The sequence below is a fragment of the Chiloscyllium plagiosum genome, chromosome 31 (assembly GCF_004010195.1).
Source record: "Chiloscyllium plagiosum isolate BGI_BamShark_2017 chromosome 31, ASM401019v2, whole genome shotgun sequence".
Lineage (NCBI taxonomy): Eukaryota > Metazoa > Chordata > Chondrichthyes > Orectolobiformes > Hemiscylliidae > Chiloscyllium > Chiloscyllium plagiosum.
Genome location: NC_057740.1, coordinates 11,826,786 through 11,837,754, shown reverse-complemented (window position 1 = coordinate 11,837,754; position 10,969 = coordinate 11,826,786). Strand labels below are relative to the sequence as shown.

The following is a 10,969-nucleotide window of genomic DNA, read 5'->3' as shown; positions in this document are numbered from 1 at the left end:
TCGCTTCAGTCTTTCAGTGTCAGGTAATCCTGCCATTTCAGGAATTGACCTCGAGAACCTACGCTGCACTCCCTCAATAGCCAGAATGTCTTTTCTCAAATTTGGAGACCAGAACTGCACACAGTACTCCAGGTGTGGTCTCACCAGGGCCCTGTACAGCTGCAGAAGCACCTCTTTGCTTCTATACTCAATTCCTCTTGTTATGAAGGCCAGCATGCTATTAGCCTTCTAACAGTATAGACCCAGGGTCCTGAAAAATTCCACATACGTTAAGCTTTTTATTCCTGGGACCATTCTTGTGAACATCCTCTGAACACACTCCAGGGCCAGTACCTCCCTCCCGACATATGGGGACCAAAACAGTGCACAATACTCCAAATGTGGTCTGAGCAGAGCCTTATAGAGCCTCAGAAGTACATCCCTGCTTTTATATTCTTGCCCTCTCAAAATAAATGCCAACAATGCATTTGCTTTCTGAACTGCTGACTCAACCTACAAGTTTGCCTTGAAAGAATCTGGAGTAAGACTCTCAAGTTTCTTTGCACTTCAGACTTCTGAATTTTCTCCCCATTCAGAAAATAATCCAGGCCACTATTCTTCCTACCAAAGTGCATGATCTCATCACCAAAGTGCACTTTCCCATGTGGTATTCCATCTGCCACTCCTTTGCCCACTCTCCTAAACTGTCCAAATCCTTCTGCAGCCACCCCCCCCCCCACCTCCTCAATGCTACCTGTCCCTCTACCTATCTTTGTATGGTCTGCAAACTTATCCAGAATGCACTCAGTTCCTCCATCTAAATCGTTAATGTAGAAAGTGAAAAGTTGTGGTCCCAACACTGTGTTACACAGTGAGCAAACAGCATTTCCTTGAACATGTGAGTATTTGTAGCCCCACAGTAATTGAAGGAGGCGTTCCTTACAGACAGTCCATGCTCCACAAAGAAAAATTAGTGAGAACATTGCCTCAGAGTGTTCCAAAGTATTTCTCAGCCAGGTTGTTTAGTGGATAGGTGCATTTGGCAATTTTGGATGTAGTAGGGTCCCTCAAACAACAATGAAATGGGTAGCTAGCTTACCCATTTTTAGTGACATTGGTTGAGGGATTATTGGCCAGGACATTCAGTAATGCCATCAAATCTTTTTCACCAACCTAACAGGAAAGACAGATGCTTCGTTTAATATCTTATCCAAAAGATGTCAACATCTTCAATAGTGCAGTCACCCCTCAGTGCTGTATTGAAGTGTCAGTTTAGATTGGGTACTCCAGTCTTAGCTGTCACAGGGATTAACCCACAAACTTCTCACTTCTAGCTGAGATTCCTGCAACTAAGCCAAAACTGACATCAACATTTCACTTCTTACATGTCTGGGTCAGCAATCCAAGCAAGTATATACTGTAAGTTGTGTCTGGGAAATACTTTGCACTGAATTAATTGCATGGTGCAGATTGATTTTTGGCTGGTTTTGAATAAAAACTCAGGCCAAATGTAATTTCATCAGTTAGCATGGATAGGGGAATGAGAATTCCACGGGCTAGTTGCGCTGGATTGGAGCCAGAGTCTGGAGTTACGCTTTGACAGCAGAATCTGCCACTCGAACCTGTTCATTCAACCCAGTTAAATAGCAATTGGCAGTTCTCCAGTGAAAATGTGGTGTAAAATGGGAGTACTGGGCTGGGATGCTTGGAAATTGGAGTACAGCCTTTCAAAAGGCAAATTTAGTTGGAGATTGCACGATAAATAAGAAGGAGATTGACTGACTAAGTAGTCTGTCAGAAAGCTCCATGAGATGCCTTATTTGATTTTGTGCCACTTTTCAAGACATTTCCAACTGGAACATGCACTGTTACAGAAGGGAGCCAGAGCCTTGTGAAGAGAAGTAAAGAAGAAAACAAAATTTTGATTAAGCAACTTGCGACAGAGGACGGACTGGCGGATGGGAAGAAGTCTGACAAAAGTTACCTAGGTGCCCTCGGAAGGCAATTGTGTAAATGCCTACTCTGCCACCCCAAGATTGTGAGCTAGCAGCATAAGAAATCTAATGAGCTAATGAGGGAAGACCCAGTAACATCAAAAAATGCTCTCTTCTTGCACGGAGGAAGGGGAGCAGACAAGGATAATCCATGTTCCCAGTGAAGGATGAGGAAAAGAATACACAGGAGCGGCAGAAAGCTAAACTGGTGGGTACTCCTGTGAGAAGGAGGTGAAGGAGGGGACCCATGCATGGCCTTAGTGGTCAGCTTTCAAGAATGTCAGTGTACTGGTGTGACTTGAGATATTGGCAGCTGTCCCTTAATTTAAGAATCCATCACCTCAGGGCTGTGGATTTCTGCCATGTGTCCACAGATCTTTAAGCACCTGGGATATGATGAAATAGGGAGATCCAAAATGTAGTGTTTTCTTAATTTCTTTCCTTCTCTGAAACCACTCTGCTTATCAAACTCTGTTCACTTACAACACATCTGAAGGTCCCTGTTCTGGCCTGACGCCCAATATTTGGTCCAATTATAGGTTCTGAATAAATCTCTCATTTTTACACACAATGTCACATTTCACAATGCAACAGGTCTGTTAGTTTTTGGTGATAATCACAATGGAACACTTTTTTGAAATTTATGTAAGTGTTTTTTCTATGCAATTGTGTACTTCTTGTTTCTACTCTAGGTCCAAATGGACTCTCATCAAATTCTGGTTCAAATGTGTTGTTATGTTTTTTTCCCGACTTGTGACTGTACATTTAACAATCCTTACTGCTGGTGGCATCAGGGAAGGTTTCTCATTATTGTGGGCATCAATTGTCAGCTTTATTAGAATCAGCAAAAAGTACCCATTGAAGAAGTTGGCAGGGACTCATCCGTGCTTCTTCCATCACTGAAGGTCTGCAGCTCTGGTGAGAGTAGGACAGACAACACCCTGCACATTGACTTTCGGACTCCAGTGGCTGGGATACAAATCAGGGTTTTCAAGACCTGATGGCTGCCATTAGACCAGCCATCCATTTCAGCTCTGAGCATATGGATAGTACCATTTGGAGCCATGGCCCAGTATTTCATCCCCGGTTAAACCCAAACATTTCACTCAAAGTTGAGCCTGTTTTGCTAACATCAAAATCAAATCAAAGAACCCTCCTGATCTCATTTGCATGCTCCCACAATTGGCATAAACAAGTAGTAACAATCAGACACCCAGATACATCTCTTATATATATTTTTCTTCAATCTTAAAATTTAAAGCTGCAGCTCATTGAATTAGTTCTCCTGCATATGAGGAGCATTAGTTCTCGGTATTTTTAATGTGACATATCTTCCTATTAAAACCTGTGTAAAGGAAAATATAATAAAGAGAAGGCCACATTTTCATAAAACATTTTAAAAATTGACAGTAAAAGATCAGAGAAATACATTTGTTTCTGAAGTTCCTGAGTATCAGGAATTGGAGGTCACTTATATGGAGTGGTACCCATTCGGTTCCTAATGGCCATGGGTTCTACTCACAAAACAACTCAATACCAACGATGCAAGTTCACGCAGAAAGAGGTATCAGATATTGTACAGTCAAAAGGTGATACCGTTCTCCATTTGCAGCAGATTTGCAATGATAGCAGGAACTTTCTAAATAGGATCAACTGAGCCAGGGAAGTTTTTGATGGAATATTGTGGGGGGTATCTCACTTAGCACTTATCTGTGACTTGTTTATCTTGAAAGAATTGGACAAGTTAGTATAAGGGCGCTTTGTGTTATTTTGTGATATAAACCACTTCCCTCTGGGATCCAGACTGATTCTGGTGAAGCTCAATTTATATCAGAAGCTTATATCATTCTATGTGAAATCAGAACTCAAGCAGCATGACTTGATTGGCCAATTTCTAAACATTGCCCAGCCCAAAAAGCTAAAATAATAGAATAAATTAAGTTACCCAAATGTTGAGAGCTGAACCTGTATTAATCAAATCCAGTGATGAAATTACATTTTGCCTTTAACCTTTGGAATAATAATGTTTGTGAACTTTTAGAAATATACAATCCATTTCAGATCGTTTATGTGAAGGTAACACTTATAAAGTTTTACGCCAATAAAATTGATTTTAACCACCTCAAGGGTGAGGTCAGGAAATATGTCAGTACATTAAACCCAACCCACCCAACTAGCTTGGGAGGGAATTCTGAGTGAGCTGATCTGAACAGGTGGGTCATTCATCATAATATTTTAATGAGATTCCTTTCCCAATATCTTGGCATTGTTTAGAATTTAATGCTGGCAATGCAGGTCCCCTGGGGCATGGGGATACACCAGCTGAGGGGATATGAGAGCTGCTGGACCAGGTAAATAAATGCTCTATACAGCACATAGGCCAAGATGAACAGGAATTTTTCCTATCTACACTCCATCCCCCAAGTAAATTGTGTACCTTGTGGGGCTGAACATATAGTGTACCTTAGTCTCCTCTCTTCCCTGAATGACTGTCAAACACTGCACACCCCTTCCCCAATTCTCATCTTACAACCAGCCCCGACAGTAAGTGTGATGATTCCTGCTCTCCTCCCCTGATTTACTTCCCTTCCGCTAAGTTATGATCTACCAAGTTCAGTTCTAAGTCACTGTTGAGTTGACTGCTCATAAGTTTCAGTGTCATTAGTATGAGGGACCAACAAAATTAACCAGGATTCCTCTCTGCTCATCTTTTATTTTTAATGTGTACAAACTTGAAATCCATGTGAGGTTAGATATTTTTAATCAGCCTGTTCAGACATCTGTAGCAAGTAAGTCTTGACCCAGTCTTTCTGGGACCACTAGCACTATGGCACAGGGCCCCTAGCTGAGTATTCTATCACTGAACCACCAATGCAACGATTTAAGATTAAGCTGTCTTACTCTAATTCAGTACCCCTCTACATTCACTGTGCACAGCCACATTTGAACAATAGCAATGTAAGTAAGAAGTCAGAAGACTTCCATTATTCATGGTGCTGTGCCTCAGTGCAAATTACTCCTCCTTTTCCACATCTTATTTCTACCTCCGTCCTGAAGGTGCTAAAGTGCAATTTGTAACATCTCATCCTATCCCTTGACCAAATCCTAACAAATACTCTACAGCAGTAAAAATGCTGAAGAAAATATTAGCTGTCAAATGAAAACATGTTACCCATCACTTTAAAGTACTGCATATTAGAATGCTTTCCATCTCTCTTTAATGCAGTGTTAGTAATCAGATGTAAATATTGTATTAGTTCTTCCACAAGCTAATGAGGCTCTGGTTTCATTCACAGGGATCACCTATACAGTGTCGATTTAGATGCACCAGCTGTAGATGAGATGTTCTATAATAAGGTGAGTACAAAATCAACATAAAGAGCACATTTCTGATTATGGATAAAATTAAGACCCAAAATGTTTGACATTATGGAGTAATATTATGATGATAATCTCAAGGAATGGCTCTTCATTCCACCATGTTTTGTGGTCAATGACTAAGTGTTGAAATGGTGATTGTGACTTGAATTATAGCTAGTCTGTCTCTTTGGTGTATATTAGATTACAGATAGTGTTGTTTCCACACTTCTCCACTTTCAGCAATTTTCATCCCTTGCCATTAAGGAGCTTGATGAGAATATCAAGACCACAAGACTTTCATGACTCCATTCTTCCACGATTAGTTAACAAATCGTGTAATTTTAGTTGGTCAACAGCTTTTGCTCAGAATTCTCGTCAGATGTTGACTCCTACTGGACTATGATTCCACATCAGTCAAATTTCATAGGATCTTAAAACACAAAGTGAGGCCATTTGACCCATTCGGCCCATGCCTGTTCTTTGACAGAGTTATTAAATTTGTTTCACTCCTATTCCTTCCCGATTCTGCTGAAATACTTTTCAGTTTCCAATTTCTTTTGAGAGTTACAGTCATAGAGTCGTAGAAATGTATAGCACGGAAACAGACCCTTCGGTCCAACCTGTCCATGCTGACCAGATATCCCAACCCAATCTAGTCCCACCTGCCAGCACCCAGCCCATATCCTTCCAAACCCTTCCTATTCCTAGTTACTAATGAATCTGCTTCAACCAACTCCTTCAGGCAGTGAATTTGAGATTATGACCACTTATTTCCAAAACACATTCTCCTCCCCTCTCACATGTTTTGATAATTACCAGAGATCCATGCCATTTAGATCTGCTGGTGGGAATAGATTTTCCTGTTCACTCCATGAAATGTTCCGACAATTTTAAACATCTCTGGTTGGAAAATTTAACAAAATCTTCAGCTAAACTCCTTTGCTTTCATCCTCTATACTTTTATGTATGAAACCCAAATAAAATTTTGTCTAGCCACCTTGTCTATGCCAAAGAATTTCTTTTGTGTTTTTGAGTTGATTGTGAAATGTGAAAACAACTATTGTTGAAGGATTATTGCAGTTTTTAAAAGCAAGCAACCTAACACTCATTGCAGGTGCTATTTACACAGCTTCTTGTTCAGGCAGTAGTGGAAGGCTAATTTGCAGATAAGTTGGAAGTAAAGGGGATACAGGAATGGAGCTTTGGCTAATAATGAGTAACTGATTAGCTGTGGGAAGTGGAATCTGTTGCCTCATCAATCTGGATGAGGAAAAGGCTTTTGACAGAATATCCTACACTTTAGTAATGGATGTACTGTCCAAAATGAAGTTTGGGGAGCGAATCCATAATTGGATTTGTTAGCTTTGTACAAATATCATCAATACAGTTTCTGCAATGGCGGGAATTTGAAAGAATTCCAATCAAAATATGTTGCCCTCTCACATCTGTCTTACACATGTGTATTGTATTAAATCTTTTGTCAGGTACATCAGAAGGGACGTGGGCATAAGGGGGTTGATGATCCTCAGTAGGAGATCAAAGCTCCCACGTACATTGCAAAGCCACCATGTCCTGTTGAGTCCCATTGTCAATGCACAGACTGGTAGTACCTGTGAGCAACGTAACCTTGTCTGAGAAGCCAAGGTAAATCATGACAGTGTGGCCAAATTGTTTGGGAACCTCACAGAAGGATTGCAGTAGTTCAAGAAGGAAATTCCCCCCCATCTTCTTGAGGGCAACTAGGAATGAGCAATAAATGCTGGCCCGGCCAGTGATGACTCCAGATGAATAATTTAAGTGAAAACTGGGCTGATCGAATACTTTGTTCCTTTCACCATCAGGTCAGACTGCCTGAAGGTGCTGAGGATATGTTTCAGAGGGTTGGATAAGCATGTAGTCAAAGTGAGGCATTTGGAATGATACTTGCTGCCTGTTGTGCGTAAAACCCTGGCCATCAGGTGTAAGTTGCTCAAGGTATTGCAGTGTGAGGCTGTAGTCTGGCCTACATCTCACTGTTGCACTGCAACAGCCACTCAAACCATCTTCTGCTTTATCTCGAATTCATAGAGACACCCTATACTATTCTCTAGTTAAAGGTAGGACAAACAGAACCAGTGTTTGAAAAGATTCTAGATTCCCTACAATATGGAAACAGGCCCTTCGGCCCAACAAGTCCACACCGACCCTCTAAAAAGTAACCCACCCAGACGCATTCCCCTGCCCTATATTTACCCTGACTAATGCACCTAACATTATGGTCAATTTAGCATTGCCAATTCACCTGACCTGTACACCTTTGGATTGTGGGAGGGAACCGGAGCACTCGGAGGAAACCCACACAGACACAGAGAGAACGTGCAAATTCCACACAGTCGCCCGAGGCTGGAATCAAACCCGGATCCCTGGTGCTATGAGGCAGCAGTGCTAATCGCAGAGCCACCATGCCTAATTTTATCCTTTCAATGGCCTTCCAGCCATAGTACATTGAGGGGCTAGAAACAGTGTAAATCTTCTTGGGGTTGTACGTTGACAGCTGATAAGTGTCAATTGTGGATGTACTGAGTAACATCCAGCATTGGAAAAAGTTGATTTTGTTTCTACAATGTGTTTTGTCAACAACGAATGATCACAATTCACTTTTATTGCATTCAATGAATACAGTTTACTTTGGGGATGGGAAATGCCTCAGAAGTCAAAGGGTGTTTCGGGCAATGTGTACAATTGCAGTAAATAAGAGCTATTTCTGTAGAACTACATAATAGGTTTTAATACCCCACTGCAAACCAAAGGAACTGAGACCAATAGTAACCTCTGACAATGGTCTTTTAAGATCAACTAACTCCACAACCAAGATTAAAAGCAGATACTTCTGAGTTTGTGTCCATCCGTTGCTTATTAGGCAGTGCACTCATTGCCTGAGCCTTCCTGTTCAGAAATTATCACAAATGCACAAATGAGTCAATAAGCTTATTCCAAATGCAATTGAAATTGTAATTGGCACACCCTGGTGAAAATCAGGTTGTATAATTTGCATACTCTGCTCGTTAAGGAAAGCCCAGCAGCGCTGATTTAAATAAAGTCAGAATCAATCCTTGGTGCTGAAAAAAAAGTCTCCATTAAACACATCCCCGTATGCTGGTGTCAGCTGTCAAAATAACAAAAATTTAAAGTAATAATATTATAGATGAATGAAACCCTGGGGAGTTAGGTATGAAAAGTTGCTTGTTCTTCCAATCTGGCTCTTGCTGAGTAAATGGAATATCTCTGCTTGGCTTGGCAGCTCCTTGATTTGCTTTGTACTTTTATTTCTCACACCCGCAGCATGAAGTGCACATTGAAGGGACGAAAATTGTTTCAATACATCAATGTTTCACATATCTCTGTCAGCTGCCTCACTGGCTGTGGCCAGATTAAAGCCTCTCAGAGTTTGTGGAATGGACATTGTGACCTTTGCCAGGTCTGTAGTTTGATGTCCATTGCTTAGAATAAGAAACAAGCTTCACAGCAAAGAGGAATTTTTTTATAGGGTGTCTCACAGTGCTTGCAGCTGTAGCAAAGAACCAGGATAGATATAGAGAAATGAATTACCCCCCTGTGCTGTAAGCATCTCTATTCCTGTTAATGATTTCACTAATGCACTGTAGATAATGGATAAAAACAAATAGCCAGCATGTTTATACCCTAATACCAGACAGTTTTTAGTATTTCAGATCCATGTCAACTGGACCCAACAGTTTGGATTCAAAAGGATTCTAGTGATTGGATTTAGAGTGGTTGGTCGAAGAAAGGAAACACTGAGGGAGACAAACAGCTCCACAGTCTTGTGAGCCTGGGAAAGAGTGACTTGGAGGAGAAGACAAGATGAATCCTAATTTTAGGAATGTTAAGAATGCTGAAGAGAGGATGTATCAGTAGGTCTCAGAAGGGGGAGGGGAGAGTTCAGAGAAACAGTGACCCCAAAAGTATAAGTAATATGGAGAATAAAAAGATTGCAACAGAGCAGGACAAAGGTTGCGGATAAGCAAGCACTGCATACGTCATGTGAGTTTTACTTTTTAAGTTGTATATCCTGCTTATAAGTTCAGAAAAGGGCCATTTGAGAGTAATAGGTTTCATAAAGACTTAGATGTCGAGTTCTGCAAAATCAGCCACATGAATAACTTATTAACCTTTCCTTTTTATAACACTCTTGCTTATTTTGTTATTAATGCCTTGTCATCATTATCCAACTATCTGAAATCTGAACTATGTATTGATTATAATTGCACAAAATTTGGCTGAAAGTTAAATAGACTATTCGTTTCAGGTAATATTTGTCAAATGTCTGCAATATGTTTTCTCTCAAGGAAGGAAATGCCGGGTTCCAGTTGGATATGTTTGCTCTGATGGGCTGTGGTTAATGAGGACACTACCTGTCATCAACCGCAATGTGTCTTGACTGCTGTAGGTTAAGTTTAGTTGCTCCTTCATTCCCACCTACTCAAAACAACATAAGAAAGCATGGAACTAGAAGGGGAAATTTATCACAGCAGGAGCAGTCTTTTCATATTCTGTGTACACACTAACCCGTCAAGGATCATATTCATTAAATATCCAAAAGGCAGATTTTATATAAATGCTTACTGATTCTCAAAGGTTATAAACTACCAATTCCAGACTATTCATTCAGATTCACATCTCCATTTATCGCTGTTAATCCAATGCCCATAATTTCCCATTACACATAAATTCCTGAACTCAATACATCTAAAACTTCCAAACTCTATTTTACGGTGGCTCAGTGGTTAGCACTGCTGCCTCACAGCACCAGGGTCCCAGGTTCGATTCCAGCCTTGGGCGACTGTCTGTATGGAGTTTGCACATTCTCCCCATGTCTGTGTGAGTTTCCTCCGGGTGCTCCGGTTTCCTCCCACAGTCCAAAGATGTGCAGGTTAGGTGAATTGGCCAAGCTAAATTGCCCATTGTGTTAGGTGCATTAGTCAGGGGTAAATGTAGGGGAATGGGTCTGGGTGGGTTGCTCTTCAGAGGGTCGGTGTGGACTTGTTGGGCCAAAGGGCCTGTTTCCATACTGTAGGGAATCTAATCTAATAACAGTACTCTCCCAATACCTGCACAGAAAAGAAACTGCCTTTGATGAACAATCTACATTTAGCACTATTATGTGTCTGCACTCTGCTGTTTCAAGGCTGTGTTGTATGTTTTGTGTCCTAATGTCCTACCTCAGTGATGCAGCGAGAATTCTTACAGAAGCATTTAATTTTGTGTTTTTTCTGAGTGTTCCAAGTCCCCTCTTTACGAACTCAGTAGTTGGCTGGAGCAACTGTTTTAAATTCCTTTCAGCATGCAGTCAAATCTCCCACCAGCTACAATGTGGATTGCTAATTTCTACTGTTATCAGTCAGGAGTCAGTCACAAGGTTTATAGATGGTAGAACGAGCAAATTTATTGTTTACTAATCCTGATAAAAATAGTAAAGAATGCAACATCAACAGAAGCAAATGTACAATGTTGTAAAGGGATACTGTCCAATACAAAGGAAGACAAATGGAATATGCAGTTTAAAAGCCTTAGGCTGCCCTTGAGGCAAAAGGTTTAACCTGAGACCATGGTTTAGTGGTGGCTTGGATCATTAGCCA

The 10,969-nt window shown here is 40.9% G+C and overlaps 1 protein-coding gene across 4 annotated transcripts in view; it reads left to right on the top strand.

The window, feature by feature from the left end:
• Positions 1-10,969, top strand: part of sema6bb (sema domain, transmembrane domain (TM), and cytoplasmic domain, (semaphorin) 6Bb) — a 547,826-nt gene that overhangs the window by 313,637 nt on the left and 223,220 nt on the right. For all 4 annotated transcript variants that reach the window (XM_043720976.1, XM_043720975.1, XM_043720977.1 and 1 more), the window contains one exon: positions 5,270-5,330. In XM_043720976.1, coding sequence (XP_043576911.1) covers positions 5,270-5,330 — 61 coding nt within the window. The remainder of the gene's footprint in view (positions 1-5,269; positions 5,331-10,969) is intronic.